Raw genomic sequence first — 27,975 nt, 5'->3', positions numbered from 1 at the left:
TTCCCAATGCCCCTAGGAACTCGATTACCTTAGGGAAAGTTGCATTGGCCACTGAGATCATGATGCTCCGAGACACACCCGTGGGCATTGGCTCCAAAGGGGCAGGTACTATCTGAGGGCAGTCCACTTTCTTCTGCTAGGTACAAATAAGGGAAAAAGGGGTTAGCTGGGTGCATGCTGAGCATCCTCGGCAACAAGGGAAGAGGAACCACCAAGGTCCTTGGTAGGATTCATTTCACTGGGAAGCAGGTCCTGCAGTTGCAGTACAGTGACCCTGCACCTGAACCTCAGCTGCCATCAGGTACAGGGCCACAGTGACTCTGAAAGGAGCCCAGCCCCTCCAATGGCAGATCTAGCAGTGTGACCCTCTCCCCCATGTCATGTCCCACCCATGGCAGCACCTGCAGTGTCCCAGGGTCTCCATCCCACACTGCAGAGTGCACACAGGCTGTGTGCACACAGTCAGAACCACAGGGGCTCCAGCTGGGGGGCTGCAGGAGCAGGGCAGCTGCAGTGAAAGGCTTCAATGAAGCTGAAAAATGATTTTAAAAGGTCATCTGTCTCCCTACTTTTGTTCTCATTTTAAATTGATGTCTCAGACACTGGAGCTGACTCAGAATTCCAGTCTATGTGACAAACCCGTCCTGTTCTCTCATGAGACGTAAATCACACTGTGAAACTACAGCAAAAATGAAGCAGATTGTGCATGGCCCCAGGGTACATCCAGAGTAATGCTGTGACAGTGCTGCTATTGGGGCAAAAGACAACAAAATGCTTGGCCCATTATGCAGAACCATGTGCAGCAGGCAAGATTTCCTCCTGCTCACATGGAAGGTTCTCCTGCTGTGGCTGCACTGATGCCAGTGGCTGAGCCTGCCCTCCCAGGGCTGGGATGTCTGTTCTGGCACATCCCTCAGACCAGGCATGCAGCGAGGGGGAGGTGTCTCTCCTGCCCTCCCCACACCTAGACAGGGGTCAAGGAGCTACCTGGAAGTGCCTGTGTGACTGTGGAAAAATGTTTCACTTCTGTCAGGACACTCATCTAACCAAGCACAGTTGGTGCTGCCTAAGCAAGGAGATTGAATAACAGAGATGAACGTGATAGCAGAACAGCAAAGCAAATGACTGGGAAGATATTTCAGTCCCAAACCTCTTCCAAGGGAATAAAAGGAGTTAAAATAAAACCAGCATGGCGACAATTTCAAGCAAAACCTCCCCTGGCCTGGTGAGTCCTTACATGCCACCAGAGCAGGCACAGCTTCCCAGAGAAATACACTTCAGAGGATTGATTAACTTGTCATCTTGCAGCCCCTTCCCCTGCTGCTCACAGCACAGAAACAGAGCTGCCAGCTGAGTGCATCCCCCATCCCTGACCAGAGCCAAGGGCAGACTGTCTGGGATGCTGCAGGTGGGGCTGGCACGGTGCAGCTTTCCCTGCAGGCCATGCTCAGGTGCAGCTGCACAGCTCTGCTTTGTTTAGCAAAGCTCCAAGTGCACCATGAAAACAAAGCGTTTCCAGGGCTACAGAGCACCTCTCCTGCAGCTGCTCACAGCATCAGCAGGAGGCACAGACAGAAAACAAACATGCCCAAGCAGATCAGGTCCCAGCCCTCTGGAGCAGGCGGTCCAAGGAGATAAAGTTAGTCCTTTGCTAATTGAGGAGTAACCCAAGGCAGCCCCAGGTGACCCCACAGCTCTGATGTCACCCAGTGTCACTGCTGGGGCTGGCACCCCAGGTCCCTGGCATGAGCACGCAGCAGTGCCCAGCAGCACACACAGCAGAGCCCCAGTGCCCCCAGAGCCAGGGTGGGCAGAGCCCCTGAGGGCTCCCCAGGCCCTGGCACAGCACATCAGGATGGTTTTTAACATCCCAGCACCCAGCCAGCCAGCCAGAGGAAATGCCAGACACTGGAACCTGCGGAGGGCACAAAGAAGAGGATGCTTCCCCAGAGCACCTGGGTGTGCACAGCAGGCACAGCTGACCCCAGCACACTGCCCTGTGCTGCTGCTGCCAGCTGCCACCTTCCCCATGCCTCTTTCCCAGGGATTCACAGGATCTGGAGCTGTACATGGTGGCTCCAGCTCCCCATGCCCTGCACTCAAATCCCTCACTCCTCCCCACTGGGCTAAGCCTGAGAGGAGGGGGACATTTGACATGGGGCCAAACTCCTCTCAATGATGAGCAGGGGGAACACTGGAGACCTGAGTTAAGAGCAGAGCACAGGTGCAAAAGGGATATTCCATTTACAGAGCAAAAGCTTGGCTTGGATCTAGAACAGATTGATTGCTAAGAGGCCCATTTTATTTAAATTAACTTCAATTTAAATTTCAGTAGTAGGAACACTCTGAGCCTCTGGGTATTAAAGCTGCAATTTGGAAAGGGGTCATTTTCTCCTCTGAGTGAGCACCCCAGTGGTGCTCCAGCACATTATTAACACACAGCAACCTCGAGGCAAAGCCAAGGTGGAATGTGGCTGTTTCTTCAGCCAGGTGTCCCAGGATGTGGAGAAGGAGCAGCATTGCTCCAGGCATGAGAAGTTATGGAAAGCCAAGAGATGGAGCCCACAGGAAGAACCAGGACAGGTGAACCCTTGACCAGCTGCAGCCTGCTCCCATCCACCCTCAGCCCAGCCCAGCCCAGCCCTGCCCAGCCCTGCCCTGCCCAGCCCAGAACACCCAGCCCAGCTCGGCCCAGCCCTGCCCTGCCCAGCCCAGAACACCCAGCCCAGCTCGGCCCAGCCCGGCCCTGCCCAGCCCTGCCCAGCCCTGCCCAGCCCAGCCCAGCCCAGCCCACCCCACCCCTCCTGAACACCAGCTGGGGAGGTGCCCCAACCCCAGCAGGGCACAAGCCATGGCCATGAAGTGCTGGCACTGCTGGAGGAGGCTCAGAGCCCGAGCAGCAGCTGAAGCAGCCTCACCTCCATCTGCAGTGCATCCTCACACTGGGAGTGGTTGGAGACGCAGCTGTAGGCAGAGGGGCACCAGTGACACTTCCACCTGGCTGAGAGGCAGCTGGTGCACCTGAAATGGCAAAGGCAAGGTGAGAAAAGCAGAGTATAGGTTGCTCAGAGGGGCCACACCTCAGCCCTGCAAGCCATCACTGTTCAGCCTTTAATGGTGCCCAGCAGAACCCACAGCAGGAGCTGGGTTCCCCTCTCCTCCCCCTGGGACCTGGCAGGGGATGTGGCCAGAGCCCATCACTCCCAGGCATCCCTGCCTGACCTCAGGCCATGGCAGACTGAGAGCTACCCTCCCCTGCTTAGCAAAAAAACATTTTTCCCAAAAAAAAAGCTCTTTCCCCTCCTCTGTCTCTCTGAGCAGCCCAGCACGCTGGATCTGACTGAGACTCTCCCTGCTGTTTACACAGACATGGCAGCATGGCCAGGTCCTGCTGCTGTGCTCCTGGGAGCTGGATGAGCTTTGGTGTGTGGCACTGGAGCCAAGCTGATGGGGGTGTGTGATGCTCCCACAGTCACAAGAGCAAGAGAGTGTGACCCTCCCTTCCCCAGTGCCCCACACAGGCCCCCACAGATTGCTGGGGAGGCAAAGGGTTAACAGAACAAGCTTTATATAAAAATATTATCCATGTTTAAAAGAAACCCACATGTGCAGATGGCTTGAGGACCCTCCTCTGGCACCACATCTCCCAGGATCCTGCCAAATGCTGCTCCCCATCAACCCCAGAGCAAACCTCACCCAGCCAAGCCAGGACCTGCCCTGCAGCTCCTGCGTCCCCCCAGTGCCACCAGTGCCACCCCTGCCCCCTGTGCTGGGGCCACTCACGCTCTCTTTGGGTAAATGCTGCCAATCCTTTTGCAATCATAGATGGTGAAATTGGCCTGGATAATGTTCTTGTTGTTGACCCGGAGAGAAGCTTCGACGACCACGTGGTCTGAGAAAACCAAGCCAAAGAATATTGGGTTGCAACAGCCCCTTGCTCACACTCACAACCATAGACAAGGGAGACCCTTGGGAAAACAAGGGCTAAATCTGGTTTGTTTTCTCTAGGGCTTCCTCTGAGCTGCATTTCAGAACTTGGACCAACCATCCTTTCTCCTCTGACCTTCAGCTCTTCCCTCCTAACCCACACTTTACATTACTCTCACAGAAAAGAGCATGGTGACTTTCAGCACAAAATCCCAGCATGTTATGCAAGTGTTAATTAGCAGATTTAATTATTGTCTTCACGTATGGTTGGTGCTAAATTATGATTTTTAAAAAGTGGTAATTAAAACATGTGAGTTATCATGTTTTAAAATCCTGCTCACTTACCCATGCCAGCAAACCTACAGAGAGAGGAAATCCCTTTTTAGGCTGCTCACTCCACCATACTACCTTCCCTTCCCCCAAAATTGCCTAATTTTTTTTCCTTTGCAATTTTCCCATATAAGCACCAGGGAGAAGAAACAATGACTCTTTCAGAATACAGACAATAAATCAGTGCACTGGATTCCAGAAATTCATTTCATTTGGACATTGCTGTAACCAACAATACAGAGCAGTTAATGATCTCCCATTCTTTGGATAGTTTGGGAGAAAAGCAATGCAGCTTTATAAACGGGCCTAGAAAAAGCGGAATTTTCAAAAGGACAAGCTAATTCTCCCCTTACTGAAGTCAGCTATCTTCAGCAGCACATTCACTCCAGGCTTGAAGGATGAAAATTTAGCAAGACTCAAGTCTGGACTGAAGCACCAAACTTCTCCACTGGCTCCAAGGCTCAGCGGCAGCCCAGGTGTGGTGAGCCCAGCTCAGCTGCTCCAGCCTCATCCTCAGGTTCTCATCTCCTCTGCAGCAGCTCCTGGAGCCTCCAGACTGGCAGAACAGGGGACCCTGCACACCTCTGGCTGGCTTCTGATTGCAAACTGGGGGCCAGGAGCTCAGGAGCTCCTGAGAAGCAGCGTGTGTTTGGGAGGGAAATCAAACAGAGCAACTGAAAATACCAATATAAAAAACTACATTATTAGTAGGGCTAAAACGTTTTTGGCTTGTACATACTAATTCTAAAGCAGAAGCTCAAACCAGATAAAAATAAGTACATGAACTGGCATTTAAATTCTGATATTTAAACAAAAAATTGATAGATTTGAAATACTATCAATTCAAGTAGAGATGGTGGAACTCCTACACTTCAGAGTCATATGTCCTGTAAAACAGAAGCAGCTCCAGGCTTTTCTTCCCTGTATGCATTAACTGCACATACAACTGAAAAAATAAATAAAGCCTATTAAAAACTACGTCCACAAAAGTGGTTAGAAGGAACACAGCTTGTTTGCCTCTACATACCTTGGTCATCAGGAAATGCTGGATATTTCTCACGTGGAAGCAAACTGCAATAAATAAATTGGTTTACATAATCCCCAGCAACTCTGGCTACCGTGTGGATGTTGTTTCCATAGTCACATGAAATATTTGTTCCATTCAAGTTCGGGATAGTTCCATTTATTTGTATTATCAGGGCCTGTATTAGACAAAAAAGTCAGCTATTATCACAGAAAATTATATTTTGAAATTGTCAACATTTTAGAAGCTGTTCAGAGGTAGGCAACTCCAAAACAAGCCCACAGACAGGGTCTGTCTTGAAACAAACAGTATTTTGGTGAAAACCTCTAAAATATAATTGAAATACTTTAAAAGAGCAACAATACAAAACCAGGAAATGAGCTGACTCAGCTGCGTGCAGCTGATTGTATCTGAAATGTTGTGACCGTGCCCTGTGTGTTTGGGGCAGCAGCTGGGTGGGTTTTGGTGGTTTTTGCCCGTGGCTCAGCTCCAGGTGCTGTTTGCCCACAAAGCTGGACCCAGCTGGCTCAGGCTGCAGGGGCAGCTCAGCCCAGATCTTCCTGGGCCTGATGCAGCAGCACGAGCATCCCCTGCTCACAGCCAGGAGCCATAGCCCTGCCCAGCAGCCCTGAGCCCACCCAGGGCACCAGGAGCTCCAGGGGAGGATGTCACCTTCCCCAGGAGCAGCAGGGACCCCACAGCCCTGAGCCCACCCAGGGCACCAGGGGCTGTGCAGCTCCAGGGGAGGATGTCACCAGCCCCAGGAGCAGCAGGGACCCCACAGCCCTGCAGGGCTGCTTTGGGACCAGCACCAACGCACCGGGTTCTCCTTGTCGATGTTGATCTCGGGCTCCAGGATGGTCATGGATGGGCACTGCTGCACTCCCCCGCTCACACTTGCCCAGAAGTTGGTCCCTGTGAAGTTGGTACACTCGTGCTGCAGAGAACACCTGCAATGAACAGAGGAGCAGCTCCTGGTTGATGAGTTTTAAAACAGGTGATAAAAATGTTGAATTCCTTGTGAGGGTAGCTCCTGAGAAAATCTTGTGTTGGTATCTTTCTCCTTCACCCATGCAGCTAAGCCTCAACATTTGCTGCTGTTTAAAGTGTCTGCTTGCTGTGATAAAAACATGTGCTCCCACAGCAGCAGAGGAGCAGCAGGACTGAGGAAGGCAGGAAAGGCCAGGCTGAACCCAAACTCGGGGGGACAGGATGACATTTTGTCCGACATCTTCACTTTGCAAATGTGGAATCTAATTTTGAATATCCCCTTTTGCGTGTGACTGTCTGCTACTGATAGATCTGCAGGGGCAAAAGATGGACTTTCACAGGGTATGGGTTCTCCCAGTCCCATGGTTTGACTCCTGCAAGAGATTCTTTGTACAGGCAGCTGCCTGTGCTGTGACAATGCAGCTACGGTGAAATCTTGGCTCTGAAGAACATCCCAACCCTCTGGGTCAGATGCAATTGTTTCTAACAGCACGGATTTTTAAAGGAATGGAAAAAGACTGTTGGTAGTGCAGGGAGATACAAAAGGCAGCAGAAATGCTTGCCCAGGCTCCAGGGCCAAGGACACCCTGCAGGGCACGGGGCAGGGCTGCTCCTACCTGGTCTCCATGGTGCACCACCCGCAGTAGGCGTCAGCAGCAGCCAGGCACTCCCTGCACGTCGGGTACAGGCTGCAGGCAGCCACCTTCACCCGTGTCATCTGCACAACAACAGCACAGCTGCTGCCAGAGGGGCTAGAGCCCCAGAGCACTGCCCCAGCCCCAGGAGCACTGCCCCACAGCCCCAGGAGCACTGCCCCAAACCCAGGAGAACTGCCCCAAACCCAGGAGCACTGCCCCAGCCTCAGGAGAACTGCCCCAAACCCAGGAGCACTGCCCCAGCCTCAGGAGCACTGCCCCAAACCCAGGAGCACTGCCCCAGCCTCAGGAGCACTGCCCCAAACCCAGGAGCACTGCCCCAGCCCCAGGAGCACTGCCCCACAGCCCCAGGAGCACTGCCCCAAACCCAGGAGAACTGCCCCAAACCCAGGAGCACTGCCCCAGCCTCAGGAGAACTGCCCCAAACCCAGGAGCACTGCCCCAGCCTCAGGAGCACTGCCCCAAACCCAGGAGCACTGCCCCAAACCCAGGAGCACTGCCCCAGCCTCAGGAGCACTGCCCCAAACCCAGGAGCACTGCCCCAGCCTCAGGAGCACTGCCCCAACCCAGGAGCACTGCCCCAAACCCAGGAGCACTGCCCCAGCCTCAGGAGCACTGCCCCAAACCCAGGAGCACTGCCCCAAACCCAGGAGCACTGCCCCAGCCTCAGGAGCACTGCCCCAACCCAGGAGCACTGCCCCAAACCCAGGAGCACTGCCCCAGCCCCAGGAGAACTGCCCCAAACCCAGGAGCACTGCCCCAGCCCCAGGAGAACTGCCCCAAACCCAGGAGCACTGCCCCAAACCCAGGAGCACTGCCCCAGCCCCAGGAGAACTGCCCCAAACCCAGGAGCACTGCCCCAGCCTCAGGAGCACTGCCCCAAACCCAGGAGCACTGCCCCAGCCTCAGGAGCACTGCCCCAAACCCAGGAGCACTGCCCCAGCCCCAGGAGCACTGCCCCACAGCCCCAGGAGCACTGCCCCAAACCCAGGAGAACTGCCCCAAACCCAGGAGCACTGCCCCAGCCTCAGGAGAACTGCCCCAAACCCAGGAGCACTGCCCCAGCCTCAGGAGCACTGCCCCAAACCCAGGAGCACTGCCCCAGCCTCAGGAGCACTGCCCCAAACCCAGGAGCACTGCCCCAGCCTCAGGAGCACTGCCCCAACCCAGGAGCACTGCCCCAAACCCAGGAGCACTGCCCCAGCCTCAGGAGCACTGCCCCAAACCCAGGAGCACTGCCCCAGCCTCAGGAGCACTGCCCCAACCCAGGAGCACTGCCCCAAACCCAGGAGCACTGCCCCAGCCCCAGGAGAACTGCCCCAAACCCAGGAGCACTGCCCCAGCCCCAGGAGAACTGCCCCAAACCCAGGAGCACTGCCCCAGCCCCAGGAGAACTGCCCCAAACCCAGGAGCACTGCCCCAAACCCAGGAGCACTGCCCCAGCCCCAGGAGAACTGCCCCAAACCCAGGAGCACTGCCCCAGCCTCAGGAGCACTGCCCCAAACCCAGGAGCACTGCCCCAGCATGGGCACGTGCAGCTGGAGACAAAACCCCAGCACCTGGAGCTGGGACACCCTTAACCTGGAACACCCTCACCCTGGGCAGGGACACCCTCACCCTGCAGCAGGCTCTCCCAGCACCCAGAGGAGCAGACCCTGGCTCAGCTGGAAGCTGGAGCTGTGCCATGGCACCCAGCACCAGTCCCAGCTGTGCTGAGCCTGCTGTCCCAGCCAGGGGCCTGAGCCCTGGCAGGAAGGATGCCCCAGGGCTCAGGAACCCGCAGGGTTTGCAGCCAGCTGAGCTGAGCTGGGCTGGGCTGGGCTGGGTGAGCTGTTCCTTTTCTGGTGCCATGGCAGGAGCCATGTGATGACCAGGTCAGAGTGTGACACTGCATCTTTCAGAGTGTCAGACGGACACAACTTCACAGCTTGTCCCTTTCTGTGAAAAGCTTTCACCCAGACCTGCAGAAATCTCCTCTCCAGACAGAGCCCAGCACTCTGGCTGTTTACACAAAGATCAGAAAGCAGCACCACTCTAGAAACCTTGATTTGTAAAAAAATCAAAGTATCAAACTACCTCTGGGGACTCACTTGGCAGGAGCAGTTGGAAGGGAAAGCATGTGTTGGTTTCTGCTCTCTCCTTTGATCTCTAAACATTTGGGAAGGAAACCTGAGTGGTTTGGAACAGTGGGGACTGAAAATGTGAGGTGCCAAGAGCCCTGAGCTCCCAGCAGGCAAGCACACTCCAGCTGTGGGCTCCTTGGCCAGAGCCCCCCTGCACACACAGCACTTCACTGCTCCCCAGCCCTGCCAAGCTGCTGGATGCTAACTCCACCAGAGAAAAATTAACTCATCAGATTTACTGGAAAAGAAGCAGTCAAGGAGGCACCAAAAGCAGCACACCAGTTGTTTGATCAGCCTGAGTGGAGGGCACAGCCCAGCCAGGGGCTGAGAGGACACAGTTGGAGCCATCAGCTACAGAGGCATCCTGGGAGGGGTCTGGGAAATGATAATGACCAACCTGCAGGGAATTAGAGCTTGCAAAATACAAATGCGACATGTAACATTTGTGGCTGTGCATCTGTTTTGACAGATTAAAATGTAATTCAGGACAAACCATCAGTGCCTGGAGCACTCAGCTCTCATCTTCCCACTCTGTTAAGTTGATGGAGACGGGGCTGTCTGTCTGTACCTGCTGCAGCTCTCCAGGTCCCTGCAGAGCCCTCCTGCCAAGCTGAGCAGAAACCTTCCCAGGGACCAGGCAGACTTTTTGTCTGTAGGATCTCCTGAAAGCCTTCCTAAAGACCATGTACTGGCATTTTGGGGTTTCTGAACAGGAACAACCTTTGCTTATTTCTGCACTCCCATAAGTGCAATTGGTTTCAGCATCTTTCATTCTTCTTTTTACCTGACCACCACAAAGACATGACGAGCTGGGCTGCATGGTGTTGTCACCCAGCCCAGGAGAATGGCCAGGCTCCTCCCCAGAAAGCCCAGTGACAGCCAAAGCTCTGAACATCTTGGCTCTCACCATTAATCTTAGAGAAAATCTTACTGTCCCTTTCTGCTCCCAGCTCTGAGCTCAATCAAACGCGTGCTGTGCTCCAAGAACTGTTCTGTTGATGACTGAAGATCTCACCTGGTAAGAGGTCATCAGGTAGAGGTAGGTGGAATCAGAAGGGTCAAACTGCATGATGGGATGGACAGGCTCTCCATAGGCCACTGAGATGGATCTCCTGCTAATAACCTTCATTGTACTGTCCAGGTTAATCTGGAGAGAGAAGAAGCCACTCACTGAGACCATTTTCAAATACTGAGGGGAGAAGATTCTTTCTCCTTGGTTATACATAAAAACCACAGTGGTACACAGCAGTGCCCCAAGTCGTGAAGCACTGTGAATGTCTGCACTCCCTGCACACCCAGTGCTGTCCTGGCAAGGCAGCTCTGTGCCACTGGGCAGGCAGGGCACGGCCCAGAGAGCCCCAGCCCTGCTCAGGGATGCAGGACCCTCCCCTGCCTGGCACCTCTGAGGGGCTGCTCTGCAGAGGGGCTGAGGAGGCGCTGCCCCTGCACAGCTGCATGCGCAGCTGCATGCACAGCTGCATGCACAGCAGTGTCTGTACCACCCCCATGCAAGTGGCACCAGCCTTCAGGCCTCAGCACATACATACACACATTCTGGACAGAGAACACTGAGTTTCCAAAACTTAATGAAAAACAGTGAAAATCAGCAACAGGGCTGTACAGCACAGCATCTCCTGCTCCCTGCATATTTGAAAAATAAGTGCTGTCACTCCCAGCCAGAAGAAGCTCCTGTCCCTGCTGACTCCAGAAGACCATGGCAGCTGCCACAAGAGTGCCAAGTCCTACCTTGGCTCGTGAATCACCAGCCCCAGCACTGGCAGTGATGGAGGAGGCTGCACAGCATCAGCTTGCCTTTCAGTTCTCTGAATGTCTTGGCATTTGACTCGAAAATTCAGTAAATTAAATGTGGCATTGCTGAGAGGAAATAACAATGGAGCCACACAATTTCTCGTGACAGTCACTTCTCAGCTTAAAGCAGAAAGAGTGAGGAAAAATCTTGTCTCCTTGCTAGCAAGGGAAGGCAATAATTGTAATGAGCAAGTGTGCCTCTGTTCTCTAAATGTGGATTAATTAATTAATTAACATAGGTTAATTAATTCCTACACTAGAGCAGCACCGACACACCCCAGTATGACAGCTCAGGCTTCTCTCTGCTAAGAAACATATGCAAGCACTGAGAGCTATGCAGAAAAAGCAGGGAGCTATCACTGTGTCCATTTTAAAATCTGGCTAGCCAGAAGCTGAATTATTTCCCTGAGATCACCCAAGATGTCCATGCACTGAGCCCTGACATTCCCCATTGCATCCCCTCTCCCTCCTGCTGGGATGTGCTTCACGTGTGGCTGCTCACAGACACCTGTGCCTGGGTCCCTCTGCCTCCTGGGATGCTCACCCTACACCCTCTTCACCCAGGCAATTTCCCTGATCCCAGGGGCTGCAGGCTCTGGGGGAGAGCCCCCACAGCACGGAGGGGCAGCGACCCCCAGTCCTGGGGCAGCAGCTGGAGTGGGCTGGAGACACACACTGCCCTGGTCTGGTGGGAGCAGAGCGAGGGAAGCCCTGGGAAACCTCAGCACAGCCCTGGTCTGCAGCTTCCAGAGCTGGGCACAGCAGGACAGAGCTGGGCACCGCAGGACAGACCCCAACACACCAGGACAGACCTGGGCACACCAGGACAGACCCCTCCTCCAACGTTACCCTCGAGGGCACCCAGCCCTGGAACGTCTTGCCCCAGCCACGCTGCCCAAGCACTGCTGGCCCTCTCGTGACTGCTGGATGTGCTACTGGCCCTCACCAAATGCCTGTCTGCAGCCACAGAATTGCATTAATTCACCATACATGCCCCTGGCGCCCTAACTGCTGCTGGCAGGAGCTGGGCAAGCACTAGTTCTGCCCCTCTGCTGTCTTTTCTCAGGCATCAAGTCTGCATGATTTGCTCACGCAAAGTGTCTTGCGTCCCGTGCCAAAGAGCAAGGAGCCCCAGAGGTAGAAGGGCTTCTGGTTGTGCAGCTGTGTTGTGGAATTAGATTACAGCTATCTGAGCAAATTATCCCAGCGCAGGGTAGCCAGGAGCCTCTCCCTAATGGAGGCAGTGCAGATAAGGCTGGTCTCCGGGAGATGATGGAGCAGAGCTGTTAATGCCGTGTGAACAGCCCGTGTGAACAGCCTCACCGCGGGTGGCTTGTGCCCCCAGCCCCGCCTGGCCCAGCGCCAGCCCCCTCCCACCCTCCCAAATTACTGCCCCTCTGGGCAGAAATCAAAGCAGGGAGCTCCTTTGTGATTACTCCCACATTTCTGCCAGCAGCACTTAGATGCAAGGGAAGAGACTGGGTAAGTTTTTTCCATGCGAGTATTTTGATGCAGCATCCCCCATTATGCACCAGTCCCGCCAGGCACAGATAAAGCAGGTATCAGCTGTCTCTGCTCCAGGCCTTTCCCCCTCCTCTCTCTCTCGGGACTTGTGATACTGGCAGCTCACCAGACTGCTGTGGCTGCCTGGAATCAAAACTTTCCCTGGCAAACTTCAAGCACTGAGGTTACTGCGAGCTTGGCCTTGTGTCCTGGCTGCAGAGCTGGGGCATTGCATCACTGCATCACCTCTGGCATGTTATCTAGAACAGACTCCACCATGGGCTCACACCTGCTTTGGATTCAGCTGTGAAGAAGAATCTCTTTGTGATTCTCCTGTCTGCATGGAGTCTTTAAAAACAAGGGACAATTTATTAGAAGAGCTTCTAATAATTGCAATAACTTCAACAATTAAAATAATAACATAATATTGTAATTGAAATTATATTGTGTATATAATATTATTGTTTAAAAATTATAGCAATATAATTTATATAATAGTTTAATAAAATTAATTAATAATCCAGTGCTGCACAATAGAATTTTCAGCTTAGGGTTCATCCTGCTGACATGGCAGCCCTGGACAGTGACTAACAGCCACCAGGCAGCGTGTACCACTGCCCAGGTTATTGCAGTACCCAATCCCCTCTCCACTGCCTGAAGGAAGCAGGTGCTCGAACCAGGCAGGCAGCAGATGTCACTCTCAGAGGTGCTGGAAGCCCCGACACCCCCCAGTCCCAGCTCAGCTGGCCCATGCTGCTGCTGCTGCTGCTGCTGGGCCCACTTGCCTTCAGGAGTCCTCCACTGGCCGTGCCCAGGAACGCCACGGTGTAGTTGTTGACGCTGGCCACGGCCACGGCAGTCAGGCGGCTGTAGGTGAAGATGGGGGAGGCTGTGATGGGGTTCACGATGGCCAGGGGGTGCTGCAGGTGTGCGGCCCCACAGTCCAGCTGCTCCGGCTGCAGCTGGGGAGAGACACAGGTCAGCAGGTGGCACAAACATCTGTACACTGCACAAACATCTGTACACTGCAAAAACATCTGTGTGCTGCACAAACATCTGCATGCTGCACAAACAAACATCTGTATGGTGCACAAACATCTGCATGCTGCACAAACAAACATCTGTATGCCGCACAAACATCTGCATGCTGCACAAACATCTGTACACTGCAAAAACATCTGTGTGCTGCACAAACATCTGTATGCTGCACAAACATCTGCATGCTGCACAAACATCTGTACACTGCAAAAACATCTGCATGCTGCAAAACATCTGTACGCTGCACAAACATCTGCACGCTGCACAAACATCTGTGTGCTGCACAAACATCTGCGTGCTGCACTAACATCTGTACACTGCAAAAATATCTGCATGCTGCACAAACATCTGCATGCTGCACAAACATCTCTGTGTTGCACATCTGCGTGCTGCACAAACATCTGCGTGCTGCACAAACATCTGTACACTGCAAAAATATCTGCATGCTGCACAAACATCTGCATGCTGCACAAACATCTCTGTGTTGCACATCTGCGTGCTGCACAAACATCTGCGTGCTGCACAAACATCTGTGTGTTGCACAAACATCTGCGTGCTGCACAAACATCCCTATGCTCCCCTGCCATCGGGACAGACTTCTCAGAGCCCTGCTCTGCTGAGCCATGGAACAGGAAAATGCAGCTGACCCTGGCTGATGAGCTGGGCTGCAGGGCTGGCACCCGGGGCACAAGGCTGCCAGCAGGGCTCCCACATCCACTCACTGCCAGGTGCCAAGGGGCAAAGGCAGTGCTTAAGGACTTGTCATTGGCCTGTGCCCATGGGCAGGCGTTCGACTTGTTTGGCCAAAAGCAAGACAACAGACTTGAGTCTCCTGTGCTAAATTAATTAGTGCATTTGCTTCATGACAGCAGCATTTGCAAGGGAACTGAAGCCTCATATTCTTACTGCCGTGCCAAGACGCACCCAAGATTTATGAGCCCCTCACTCCAAATCCTCTGAGATTCTTGTGTAATTTCTGCTCAGAGAACTTGGATGGATTTGACAACACCTGAACATCACAACAGTCTCACTGCCAGCAATTCACCTGCAGTCACTCCTGCAGCAGCTTTTCTGAGCTGCAGTAGGTGCAGTCAGAGCCCTGCAAATGATGGGCACGTTTCAAGGGCCATCAGCACACCATCCAGTGTCACCCCAGGTGCAGCCTGGGGAGGCTGTGACCACTCACGTGAGTGCCAAACAGGGCTGCACATTCAAAGCTGCAGCTCTGTTCTTAGGGGACCAAGAAAGGATCAAGTTTGTGGATGCAATGCTAAATGCATTTTGCAGTTTTACTGCATCTCATTCTAGTAAAAAGTAAAATCACAGCCCAAATTCTTAAGTGTGTATGTTTGCCCAGTAACTGGGCCACACAACTTTGTTTATACTATGCAGAGGGCATGGCAACCCACTCACGTTTCCAACTGAATGATTCCTTCTCTTCACAAACAGATATTTAGAAATTCACTTGGGTTTATTTACTCATCTTAGGGATGATTATCTCTAGCTTCTCTCCATTACTCTTGAAGAATATCATCACTTAAAGCTTACAAGGCTCCTTCCTGCAGGAAAACCGAGGCACAGAGGCACCTCCTGCCACCTGGGACCCCAAGGGATGATCAGCTCCTCTCTACAGCAGCTGTGCAGGAGCCGGGACCAACATCACAGCCTGCCAGCCTGAAAGACATGGCCCTTTATTCTCACAGGTGGCCAAAATCACAGGAAGTCCCTTATCTGCAGCGCCTGCCTGATTATAAATCATGCATTTCAGAGCTCATATCAGTGCAAAGTGTTTTCCATAGTAAACAGGATGTACCTATTCTAACCCAGGCCAAGCTTTATTTTGGCTGCACACATCCTTCCTCTGCAACACCTTTCTTCAAATGACATCAGATCTTCCAACAAACGGATGGGCAGGAGACTCATGGTATTTCCCTCTCCCAGGTCCAAAGAGGGGATGACATGCTGTGCTGCTGCTGCTACCCCACAGCACCAAGAGAACAGCTAACTCCATCACCTACAGTAAACAGGATGCAGTCAAGTCATATCCTTCTGCAGGCAGCCACCACAGCTGGAGAACTGCACTGGATGAATGGAAGAGAAAGCCATCTCCAAGGGGAAGGGGTTAAATCTAACTCCTTCTTAAATCAAGCTGCCCTATCCTGAAGTGGGAAAAGCACAAATGTTAAGTTTTCTTCCAAAACCAATCTCTTTTTATAATCTGCATAAAACACCCTGTGGGCATTTACTGTATTGCCTCTATTTTTCTTTGACATGCTGTGGGTACTCAGTAACTCACAGAACTGTGGGCTGATTTTAGATTCGAAACCTGCTGCCCACAAAAGGTTTGACTCTGCCACTCTGCCACTGCTGAGGAGCCTCTTGGGCCAAGCTGGGCACAGCCACAGCAGCAGCAGCTGAGCAGGATGAGGGGAACACACTGCTGTGCCCCTGCACACTGCAATATGTTGCTGCAGAACTTCACAAGTGATGCAAATGAATTCAAATCAAGGGGCCACAGCTAAGAGGATGGTTACTCAGATTAACCCCTGAGTGCGACTGCAGAAACAAAGTGGGACAGAGATAAAAGATTTCCAGCCACATCAGAGCTCAAGAGTTCAGCTGCCTTCACAGTGTGAGTTCAATTCTTTATCCCAGGCCTATAAGGAGCATAAAAAGCAATTTCCTAGAATTTCCATTACAGCTCCCCAGCCCTGGGCACGCAGGATGTCCCCTCGGGAAGGAAGTCTGCTGGAAACAGAAGGAGGAAGAGGAGTGGTGAGGCAGCTCTCAGGAAAACCATGAAATGCGCTGATTTCTGCATCCTGTGTTTGTGACCTTAAAAATAGTTCTCAAGCAAAGCTGGAGCTAATTTGTGACTCAGAAGCTGTGCAGAGGAAAGCCCTGAGCCCCTGCCCTCCCCGGCCAGGCTGCAGCAGCTCCAGATCTGGAGCGAGAAGGGGAGCCCGGCCCCTTTCTGACTTCCTATCAGAGAGGATTAAAGTGCTGGCTTCCAGCATGCCTGGAGTCCTGGGAAAATGACACAGCCAGTATCACATAATCCGCTCCAAACTTGTTGATTTGTGGGACTTAGCCATCATCTTCATAGGCTCAAAATTTGGCAGCTGCTCCCACACAACTGACATTTTCAGGCCATTAAAGGCTGTGATAAAAGGGCTCTAGTTTTATCTCTTGCCTTCCTTAACATAAACCATTAGGCTTTTATTAACATTTAGGTATGACTCAGGGAAATTTCTGACTGCAGAGAGAATATTCAGAATAATTAGGATACTGTCTGAAATGAATAGCAGGACACAGACTCGTACTGAACAGTAGAGACAGGCTAAAAACCAGTGGGGAAATCCTGCATAAGAGAGTGGACAGAGCCAGTGATGCCAAGCCAGCCTGGCTGCACTAGGCTCAGGGAAAGTACAAGCCTTGCTCTGTGTCAGGCAGAGCCCAGACCAACCACACACCCCCAGCATTCCCCCCGGAGCTCCCCCGTCCCCCAGCAGTTTGTACACACAATCACTCATTTATCTGCTGCAGTGTTGCAACCAGACCTGTCAAAACCAGGCTTTTTGGGATGCCTGGAGGAAAATGTCATCCTCAGAAGAGGACTCCACTGTTGAGGCACTTGAGATGTAAGCAGTGTCCAGCTGCAGTGCTGCTCAAGGGCAGGCATTAGCACAGACTTCCCATCATGTTTTTTAGGCAACAAGAGGCAAATCCATGTGCACTTGTGGCCAGTAAAGGCACTCAGGCTGAGAATCTCTGGCAAAGTGAATCTGGACAATTTTTTTCTCAATAGTTATCAACAGCACAGGATCCACATAGCACAGCAGACATTCTTAAAAAATACAATAAAAGGTTTAAAGTGAGACTTGCACTCTGGTTTCACTGTTTGCTTAGACCACAAGTTCCTCAAGTGAGGAGGCAGCAGTTTTGCTGTTTTTGCCCGTTTGTACAATGCCAGTCCTGGGCTAGGGTGCTTTATGGGTCACTAATGTGACACCAGTGATGGTCACATCCCTCTGTTCCCGGCAGCCACCTGGACCTTGTGCCTGCAGGGACCTACCACTCTTAAAAACGTCATTCTTCCCTCTCTCTACTCTTCCAAACTCTTCTTTCCTGCCAGCTCCTACATTTCACTCTTGGCAGCCCCATGTGGGACAGGGGGCTGGGGTAGAGGAAGGGGGCAGAGCACAGAGCACTGACAGAAGGACAGCAAGCACAGGACTGATGCTGGGGAAAGGCACGGCTGGCTGTGCTCCCCTCCCCGCAGCCACAGACCCCAGACCACCAGAGGTGAGACTGAGAATACTGGGAGAGGCTCTCAGTGTCCAGATCATCACAGAGGGCAAAACCCAGGCTCCATCTGCTGCTCTGGCAGGGGCAGCCCTGGGCAGACAGCTTGGCTGCTGCCTGCCAGAACCCACCCCAGCAGGAGGGGACAGAGCCTGGGACAGGAGCAGGGCACTGCTGGGCTGCAGGCACAGCCAGGCTGCTGCATTGGGGCCAAAGCCTGGCAACTGCTGCAACTGCCACGGGCCCCTACTGCCATCCAACCATCTGTGCTGTGAGTGCTCAGAGGCTCCAGCTCAGCTCCAGCAGTGGCACCACAGTTGGTGCCTGCAGCTGACACTGATTCCCCTCTGCTTCCTCTGCTCCTTCCTCAGCCACAACTGGCCCAGCTCATGGCCACCATCACTCCATCAGCCCCAGCCCTGTCATGCTGACCCCAAATGGAGCAAAAAGCTAAAGGCAATGCGTTCAGGGGACTGGCAGGACCCACACAGCCCTCCCCCAAAACACCCCTCCCAGCCCTGGCAGCCCCAGCATGGGTCCCCCTTTCCCTGCCCCACACAAGTCAGGGGTCTGGCACCCACCAGTGCTTCCCCCAGCAGGGCACTGAAACAGCAAGTGCCACCACATGGGGAACTGCTCAAAGCAGAGAAACATGAAAAAGAAGCTCTTTTTAAACTGAAATTGCACATCCTTCATGCCGCCAGGGAGACTGGTCAAGCTTATTATGTTAGCCTTCATCCTGCATTAAATACAACACTTCAGATTATACAATCAAATCCACCAGGAATGGGCAAGCAGAGGGATTAACAAAAAGGCTCCAGAGGGGTTGTCACAGTCAGAACAGCACGTGTTAGAGCAGCAAGAGCTTGAATGTCCTTTAAATCCCCTCTTGGAAACTCAGCTCCTCTTCCCAGAGCGTGCCTCGTCCCAAGGACACCCACTCTGCTCAGAAATCAGCAGAAACTCCCCCATCGAAACTGTTCAGAGGAACACTTGGTTTATTTAGGCTGTACTTTCTTAGGTTTCTTTCCTCCTTACCCCTCCACCACTCAACCTGTGTTTCTCATTTACGTTAAGCTTTGGCCTCAGTAACCAACCTCAGAGCATTCAAACTCTCATCCACAGGGAAGAGTCCCTGATGAGCCATGAGTTTGGCTCCTCGATCTTTGGTCGTTACTATTTTATTATTGCTAGTACTAACACTTAGCACTTCACATGCTCAGAGTGCTCCGAAGGCATATCTGTGCAAGTCAGGGCTGAAAAAAGCATCCATTAAAGTAACAGCTTCTTACCTAACAAAACTGGTCTTTTGCATGTGTCAGTTCAAATCTATTTCATTTAGCAAAAGTTTATAGTAAATGTTTTCCTGTATTTTCCTCATTGGTTCTGCTGAATCAATTAAGCCTCGAGATAATGAGCAGAACTCTACTCTTCTTTTACACATCTCAAGTAAAATCTGCCTCTGAGAAGCAACGCTGTGCTGCAGTGCTATCCCCCTCTGGGTACCCCCCCATCACCTGCTCCACAGCCTCAGCACCAGAGCCCCAAAAACAAACCACTGCCTCTCGGGCAAGCACCCAGCCCACAGAAGAAGCTTCTCATGGAAAAGTTAACAAAACCCTTTTTGCTCATTAACTCCAAATGCAGAAGCAACCAAGCTATACAGGTGTAGTCTACAGAAGACACATCACCTCCCTGGACCCCCAGTGCAGCCTTCCTCCACTCTAACCCCTGCCCTCATGCTGGGGACAGAAGAAATTCAAGTGAAGAGAATTGTCAATGGTTATAGAAGTGCAAAGGATGAACAGGGCTCCTCCTGCCTCTGGCAGGCACCTGAGCAAAGCAAAAGGTGTTCTCCAGGCATCACTCTGAAAGCACTGCTGACATCTCCACAGCTTCAGCTCTGGAGGTCCTCACCTCCTACCCCATTCCCCTCCCAACTAAACAGAGATGAGACAGAAATGGAAAGGCAAGTTCCAGATTTCCTCCAAATAATAGAGGTACAGGCTTTCAAAACCCAGACTTTCAGGAAATTTTGTTTATGGGTTAGAATTGAAAAACTTATATTCCATTTCCACTTACAATACATAACCTGCAGACAACCCTCCAGTGGTTCAGGCCCAGAGACAGGCAGCCTTGTTGCAGCAGCTGGCACAGCATCAGCCAGGGTGCAAACACGAGCCTGCAGCTTCCCTGGGCACTGCGACTTCACAGGGGTTTGTGTCTGGGCTCAACCACCCCAGCAGAGCTCCACAGCTCCCACAGCACCCTTGGGAGCACGGCAGCAAAGCCCTGACTGTGGCTCTGGCCCCGTTGTATCCAGAGCAGGGGCACAGCAGAACAAGCCCCCGAACAAAGAGCTTGACTGTCCAAGTTAACCCCTACCGTGTTGTCCACGCTGAGGAGCCTCTTGTCCCTCCTCGCAAGGCTGTGCTTACCCACAGGTCTGATAAATGAGAGAGGAAGGCACAGGAATGGGTACAGCAGGTCAGAGCATGTGCCATCCCTGCTGCTGCAGGTGCCACAGCCAGCACAGCCCCAGCCCCTGGAGAATCCTGTCCTGACTCCCAGGGAGCTGCACAGGGAGCCAGCGCTCCCCCCGGGCTGCACCAGCCCCTGACACTCAGCAGGTGTCAGGTGAGTCACAGTGGGCTCTGCCACCCACCCTGCTCAGCAGCACATCCCTGCTGCCAGGGCTGTCCCACAGCCCTGAGCCAGCAGAGCTGCTCTCCAGATGTCAGCAACAAGAACTGCTCCCTCTGCTCAAGAACAGCAATAAATTCTACTGGCCTCTCAAAGTGGGACATGCTGTAGACAGTCTGCCACCTCCTCCACCTGCTGCAGGGTGTTACAGCCCAGCTTGAAAACAAAATAATTTCTTTACCAACACACATTTAGTCACAGGAGATTTGATGAGCTCAATAGATCGAATGTGGTCTGAGCATCCAGGTACCAGGAATGCCTAGGTCTGCAGAGCCAGCTGTTGGCAGAGCTCTTCAGAAGCAGCAGCATGCCCGTGAGCCCCCTGCCATGCCAAGGGACAAGGGCAAGCATCTGGCCAGCCCAGCCCGGCTGCCCACTGGGCTCCCAGAGCAGCAGGCACCAGGCCACAGCCAGGAGCCAGTTTCTGTTCCCTGAAGCAGCACAACTTCCTGCTCCCAGGCACAGAAACCTTTGCCACCTTGACCGAATTTCCCTTTGCAGCCTGGGACCTGTTTGAGCCTGAGATGCAGCGCAGGTTTGAGCCCTGGGGCCCCAGGAAAGCATTCCCAGACCTGCTCAGGAGACGTGCCAGCCCTGGCAGTGGGAGAGCCCCAGGCACAGAGCTGAGCCTGCCTTCCCAGCAGGGATGGTGCTCTCACAGCTGCTCTGTGCACTGACTGCAGCAGCAGGAGCTGTTTGCACAGAAATTCCCAAGGAAACCTAACCCACAGCTGACCACAGCCCAGCAGGACCAGGTGAGAGACAGAACAGGTAGGCAGCTCTGGGCTGGGCCCAAAGCCAGGCAAAGTGACCTGGGGCTGAAACCTCTTGTGGGGCCAGCCTGGGTCCCCCTGGCCCCTCCAGGGCAGGGCAGCTGGAGGGACACTGACCTCTGTGTGTGACCCACAGCCCAGAGCAAACAGTGAGGGACAGCCACAGTGCAGCTCTGCAGCACCTGGGCAGTGACACCTTGGGGTGCTGCCAGCAGCTCTGAACAGCTGCACTGCAAAAGACAGAAATTAAGCTTACTACAAGAAGTCCTGACTCATTTTTAATGAAGAAATTAAGTGTAAATTCCCAGTTTCCTTTCTGTGGCTAATCCTCTGGATTTATTTGAGTAGATGTAGGGTTAGAGCACATTTAGTTTCATGTTTGGAATTTCTAAATTAGTATAAACTAGCACTTCAAAGTAACTCAGCTTCTATAAAACCCTATCCCATGGAGATGCCACAGTGTATTTGGACAGTAAGTAGATGCTTTGTCATATTCCCACGTGTATATGAGATTTTTTTCTTTGGGAACATTTTCTGACTGGTTTTAAACCACATTTCCACGCCCAGGCACACATCTATACAGAGACTGTTTGTATAGTCTATCCAAGGAGTTCATTTTATTTAACAACCCATTATAGTACAGCTCACTGGTGGGTATCTCATCATTACACCCCCAAACACGGTGTTCAGTGACCATGTAGGATCTGACACAAAGCCACAAGAGCCAGAAACTTGAGAATTAATGCTGAAACATTTTATTATCCCATGCCACTATGCCTATGGTTTTCAGCAGAGGAAACAAACTAGATTTTCAGCCTTTTTTTGAGTTGTAGACCCCAAAATATTTCCCAAGAGAGATGAAGCTGCCTGGCCAGCAAATCTAGGCCTAATGAATATGTCTGCTTTCTGTACCTCTCCAGGAGTTTTTAGGAGACCATGGGGCTCATGCAGAAACCACAGAAGACACTGAGCCTGGCACAGGGAGCCTGGGAGGGGGTTTTCAGTTCAGCTTTTTCTCAAATGAGCTTGCTCATCACAGCAAAGTGTGCACACAAAGGTGCCTGGCCGTGTCCCCACTGGGACACGGGGCAGTGGCAAGAGGACACTGTGGGGGCTCTGCTCCCCTGGGACAGACACAGGGTGGCCAAAGAACAGCCAGGCACTGCTTTGTTTGAGAGGCACTGGGGGACAGCCCTGGCTGCCCCCACGGCCACGGCTCTCAGGCCAGCAGCAGCTAGGGATGGGCTCTTGCCTGCTCTGCTTTCAGAATGGCCTCAGCATCCCACAGCTGTGCCACACTCCAGCCATGCAGCCAGCATAACCTTCAAACCCACTGGGCCACGATCTCCTGGGGTAGAACAGCTAAATATGAGCTAGAAACCCACGCAGTGTCCCAAGAATTTGATAAGCTCTGTCAGCACACTGCTGCAAATACTGCTCCAGGCAGTTTGCTCCAGAGAGCTCCTACTCCTCTTCCCTTCTGGGGGCTCGAGTCCAAATTCCACACGGGCTTTGAGTGGGCAAAACAGCACAGTGATTCCGTACAAGTATTCCAATTTAGCTGCATTTGACACAAAATTCATTATAAAAAACTATTTTGGTTGAGGGGAAGCAAACCTAGAGCTCTCCCACTCACTGTCGGTGCAAGAAGCCAACCAACCTAAATGTTCCCTCACACACCCTCCTCCCCGAGCTGCTGCTGCAAATCCATCCCCGTGTGTGACCCTTCAGCAGCCCCCACTGAGAAGGACCAGCAGCCCCCACTGCTGACCCAGACCATCCTCCTCTGCACATTTTCTCCTCCTCACACAAAGCTGTTAGGCATGTGCAAGCATTGCCATGGAGGAGAGGGGCCGTTTCCAGGCTGAGCTGCAGGGCAGCTGCAGCTCCACCTGCCCCATCCAGCCCCACAGCCCCCTGTGGGGCCAGCCCCACATGGCCACAATGGGAGCCAAACAAGGGGCTGCCACCACACCGACCTGGACAGGGACAAAGCCCCTTGCTCTCTGCCAGGCTCCCTCAGAACTCCCAGCAGTGAGGGGTGGGGAGCCCTGCCCCACATCAGCCAGCTCTGGGGATGGAGGGATGGCTGGTGCCTGAGTGCCCACCCCAAAAACCCCTCACTGGTGCTGGAGCTGGAGTCCCTGGCTGAGTCAAAGCAAGCACTGCTGGAGAGGAGCATTCAATTAGACTGGAGAGCACACAAGGGGTCAGTGATTTTCCTTTCACAGTGCATTACACCTAACCGTGGCCCAGACTTGTAACAACTGACTACTTCAGCTGAACACATTCTTGGAATGAATCAGGCCAATATCAGGATGTTTTTATTCCAAAATGAGACTAAAACTCAAGTCCTCAGGAAGAACTAACAAGCCACACTTACTAACACCAGAGCCCCTATCAGTGATGCACAGGCAATGGGAAAACTGGAAACCCACTAGCAGGAGGAGAAATGGAGCTCACAATGGGAAGACAGATAGATACTGATCTGCCTTGCCAGACCAGCTGCTGCTTTAATACATTTTCCTGCTGCATTTCCAGGTCTGGGACGCAAAACATATTAGAGCATTTCACTGTCTTGAAGGTGGAAATTGATGTTAGCTTTTTGCAGCACAAAGAAACACATTATTACAATTCTTCTCTTGACACTGCCACTCCAGGACTTGAAAATAAAAACAGCTTGTTAACTTGTTGGCAATTCTAATTATTAAGGAAAAGGAAAAGGAAAAAAAAAAAAAAAAAAAAAAAGGAAGGGAAGGCTCTCCTGACTAGCAGGATGGCTTCCCACCAGGCTCGGTCAACTGTTTTAGAGGAATATGCTTCAAATAAGTGGGAAGTGTAGAAATATTAGGCATGAACGAATATTAATGTTATGCTTCATTTATATCCTGCTGTACTTGACATCAAAGGATCTCAAAGCAGCTTTACAAATGCAATCTGACACTACACTAGTTGGATTTCTGAATAACAATAAATATGAGAGTATGTGGGAAACTGAGGCACCTCGGGTTCAATGACTGCTTCAAGGCCAGTGGCACAGCAGCAATGTCAGCTGGTACTAGAACCCAGTCTCCCCATCCATCTCATATCACCACCGCTCTTACTGCTCTCTCCACATGAGCAAATTTTCTTGCAGCCTGATCTCACTAAGGCTGCAAACTCAGAGGGGTCCCACTGACTCCCAAAGGCTTGGCAGTGCTCAGTTATTTCAGCTCATCCCCTTGATCCTCACATTCCCTGCTGTCCATCCCTTTGGGAACACAGCCTTCTTCTCGGCCTTTATGGCATCAGTGACAACAGGCTCCTGGTCACCCTCCCTGCCTACCCAGGTAGTACTTGGAAAGGAAGATGCTACCAGGAGCACACATTACAGTGAACAGTGCGACAGGCCGGGACCAAAGATGGAGCGAAATCTCAACTGTGCCTAGTCTCCTTTGAGGCACTCATGAATGAGGTGTCTAAATACCTTACAGGATATGGCACTTGATACTTTGAACATCAGCAGACTGGTGCTTGTCATGATTCTTTTCTTTACTGAACAAAGGTTAGAGAAATCTGTATCTGCACAGCAGTCCTGGTGTGGGTGATGGGTGCTTCTGCCTCTGTCTTTCAGTCAGGACCAGGCTGTTTGTTCACTGCCCCAGTGCCTCCAGCACCCTCAGCCCCGGTGCTGCCATTTGGCAGGCAGCCCCATCCCAGCCAGGCTCCACAAGGATGCTGAGCATCAGCCACAGCCAGCAAGGGCTGGAGCCTTCACATCCCCTAAAGAGGATTCCTGACTCCCAGCAAGTCCTCTGAGAGCCATGACCATGCCAAGATGTCAGGACTGAGCTCCCAGTGTTTAACACACCCAGTCCTTGTGGAATTACCTCCAACTACTCGATTTGCTGGCTGTCAGGCAGCTTATACTTTGCCACCAGGGAAAAACTGTTCAACTTTGCTAGAGCAGGTCTATGAACCAAGTGCATTAAGACTACATATTTTACCACAGAGTGGAGATGCCACACTAAACACTCTGGTTACCATGGGAAACCTTTCTCTCTTTGCCACTGGCATTGCACAGGGAAGCCCAAGCCCAAATGCTCTATCTCGCTTCTGAAATCAAACAGATGTTTTCACAATCTTTGATGGAGCCGAGCTGTGCACTCGTCCCAGAGGAAGGGAAAAAATGCAGCATTAAAGCAGCCCTTTTCTCTCTCTTTTTTCCCAAGCATCGTATAATTTCAGTGAGAAGGGAAACAAGCGACTCTGTGTCGCGCTAACATTTACGGCCACTCAGTAACAAACTGTGACAATGGCAAACTTCTGCCACGAACGCGGGGAGCACAGGGAGCCCGTGTGCCGTCCCTGGCAGGGCTGCGCGCCCGGGACGGGACATGGGGCAGGCGATGCCCGAGGACATCGAGCCGCGCAGGGCAGCCAGGAGAAGCGGGTACCAGCGCCCAGGTTAGGATGCTGTCCCCGAGCAGCCGGAAGAGTCCCCGGGAGAGCAGAGAGGGCAGCGAGGTGTGGGGCTCAACTGCCCGCCCGGGGGAAGCGGGGATGCGCTCCAGCTCGGGAGAGGTGGCGACAGCAGCGGCCGCGGGACGGGACACGAGATGGGGCCGCTGGCCACCGGCTCCCCGCGCCCCTCGCCCCGGCAGGCGCCCGCCGTACCTGTATATTCCGCTTTTCGCAGGCCGGGCCGGTGCCCTGCACCACGCTGTCCAGCACGGTGACCATGCCGGCGGCCGGGCTGACGAAGCAGGAGTTGCGGGCGGCCCGGATCGTCTCCTCGATCTCGGAGAAGCGGAAGACGCAGAGCGCGGACTGCGGCCGCCCCCGGGCGCCGCCGGCCCCGGCGCGCTCGAAGACGCCGAAGAGCAGCTCCTCGGGGGCCGGGGCCGGGCCGGGAGCGGCGGCGGGGCCGCGCCAGGCTGCCCGCGCCGGGAACACGGACACCAGGCGGGTGAAGGCGTCGGCGGCGCCGCCGCAGCGCAGCCCCAGCTGGATGTAGGACTCGGTCAGCTTCTTGGTCTCGCCGCTGCCGTTGAGGGTGGCCTCGGCCGGCTCGCCCAGGCAGATGCGGGCCAGCAGGCTGTGCGCCGGGCTCTCCTTGTCGCCCGCGTTGGCCTCGCTGTTGAGCGCCAGGTAGGCGTACGGGCGGCGGGCGGGCGGAGCGGCCCCGTGCTGCAAGAAGGCGCGGACGAAGCTGAGCTTGTGCCGCGCCTTGTCGCCCTGCTTGATCTTGAGGATGTTGTCGTCGGAGGGATTGATGTCGAAGGTGAAAAGCTTGGCCAGGTCGCCGCGGGCGTTGAGGGCACGGATAGCGATCTCGGGCGTGTTCTCGAAGCGGTGGTCCTCCAGGCTGCGGTTGCGGGGGAAGAAGGGGCTGCCGAAGCCGGTGTAGGTGGCGGCCACCAGCAGCCGCGCCCCGCCGCCGCCGCGGCGCAGCACCAGCCCCACGGTGGAAGCATTGGGGTGGTTGGCCGCGACGTTCAGCATGCTCGGGACGACACTGACCGAGTCGCTGCCGCCCGGCGGGAAGCGCACGGCCACCGCCGAGATGTTTGCCATGCTGCGCAGCTGGCAGAGGCCCTGGTAGATGGAGCCGCAGACGACAAGGACGCCCTGCTCCGGGTCGGGCTGCAGGATCTTGTTGTAGTTGTTGGTGAGCACCCTGGGGTGCTCGCAGGAGGCCTGCGGCAGCTGCGGTGCGTGGCACAGCGGGCTGTCCAGCACCGGCCCTACCGCCGCCTCCGCCTCCAGCGCCAGGTCGCCCCCCGACAGCTGGAACAGCCGATTGACGGCCGCTAGGTAAACGCGGGAGCCAGGGCCGTCCAGCGCAAAGTTGTTGGTGAGGGTGGGCGAGAGGAACTTGCGCTGCACCTCCAGGCCGGCGGCTCGGGCGGGCAGCAGCAGCGGCAGCAGCGGCATCAGCAGCGGCAGCAGCAGCGGCAGCGGCAGCAGCGCGGGGGGCCGCGGCTCAGCGGCCGCCGCCGGGGCCGGAGCGGGAGCAGCAGCAGCAGCAGGAGCCATCCCGCCGCCGCGCCGCACAGTGCATGTGCCCGTCGCCGGGCGCGGAGGGGCGGGCGCGGGGCCGCTTCCTGCGGAGGCAGCGCCCGCCGCCGAGCGACGCCCGCGGGAAGTGGCGGCCGCGGCGGGGGGCGGCGGGGGGCGGCGGGGCGTGCGGCCGCGCCCCCTCCCTGCCCCCGCCCCGCGCCCGCCCCCGCGCCCGCCCCGCACCGCCACCGCCACCGCCACTCCCCGCGTCCCGGTGCCGCGGGCCCGCCGGGTGCGTGCCGTGAAGTTGCCGCTGTCTCCCGCGCCGCTGACCGGGCGGCTCCGGGCGGCTCCGGCCAGGGCGTCCCCCGCCGCCTGAGGGGCTGCTCCGGGCTGTCCCCCTTCCCTCCTCTGCCTTCTGCGCGTTTTGGAGCAGGACAGGCCGGGGGGGAAGGGGCGGGGGAAGAAGCGCTTTTCCCAGCTGCGGAGCAGCACGGCGAGCCGGAACAGCCGCCCCCGGAGCCCCCTCGCAGCCCCCCGCAGCCCACACATCCTCCCCGCAGTTCCCTCTCTCGCTCCCCGGGGACCGGGCGGGGGACGGGCCTCAGCTCCGGAGCGGCTCTTCCCGCTGGACAGACGGAGCACAGACCGGCCTGGGTGTCTCCTCTGCCCTCCAACGGGTGCCACTTGAACAAGAAAGATCTAAAGAAGTGATTTCCCAAATTACACACTTGGATGATGTAGGGGACAGCCCCTGAACCACCGCCCCTCCGGAGATCGCTGCACCTGAGCGGGTTCACTCCTGCTGCCTT

General features: G+C 54.2%; 1 protein-coding gene across 2 annotated transcripts in view; it reads right to left on the bottom strand.

Moving 5' to 3' along the window:
- Nucleotides 1–27,309, bottom strand: part of PLXND1 (plexin D1) — a 66,916-nt gene extending 39,607 nt beyond the window's left edge. The window contains exons 1-9 of one of the 2 annotated variants that reach the window (XM_056501294.1): nucleotides 25,838–27,309; nucleotides 13,148–13,324; nucleotides 10,066–10,197; nucleotides 6,889–6,989; nucleotides 6,102–6,231; nucleotides 5,285–5,459; nucleotides 3,784–3,892; nucleotides 2,919–3,021; nucleotides 29–136 (exon numbers count right to left, since the gene is read on the bottom strand). In XM_056501294.1, coding sequence (XP_056357269.1) covers nucleotides 29–136; nucleotides 2,919–3,021; nucleotides 3,784–3,892; nucleotides 5,285–5,459; nucleotides 6,102–6,231; nucleotides 6,889–6,989; nucleotides 10,066–10,197; nucleotides 13,148–13,324; nucleotides 25,838–27,199 — 2,397 coding nt within the window. In that variant the 5' untranslated portion in view covers nucleotides 27,200–27,309. The remainder of the gene's footprint in view (nucleotides 1–28; nucleotides 137–2,918; nucleotides 3,022–3,783; nucleotides 3,893–5,284; nucleotides 5,460–6,101; nucleotides 6,232–6,888; nucleotides 6,990–10,065; nucleotides 10,198–13,147; nucleotides 13,325–25,837) is intronic. The other variant, XM_056501295.1, reaches the window with a different exon arrangement.
- Between the last annotated feature and the right edge of the window lie 666 nt (nucleotides 27,310–27,975).

Source organism: Oenanthe melanoleuca, chromosome 12 (genome assembly GCF_029582105.1).
Source record: "Oenanthe melanoleuca isolate GR-GAL-2019-014 chromosome 12, OMel1.0, whole genome shotgun sequence".
Taxonomy (NCBI): domain Eukaryota; kingdom Metazoa; phylum Chordata; class Aves; order Passeriformes; family Muscicapidae; genus Oenanthe; species Oenanthe melanoleuca.
This window is presented reverse-complemented; position numbering and strand designations above follow the sequence as displayed.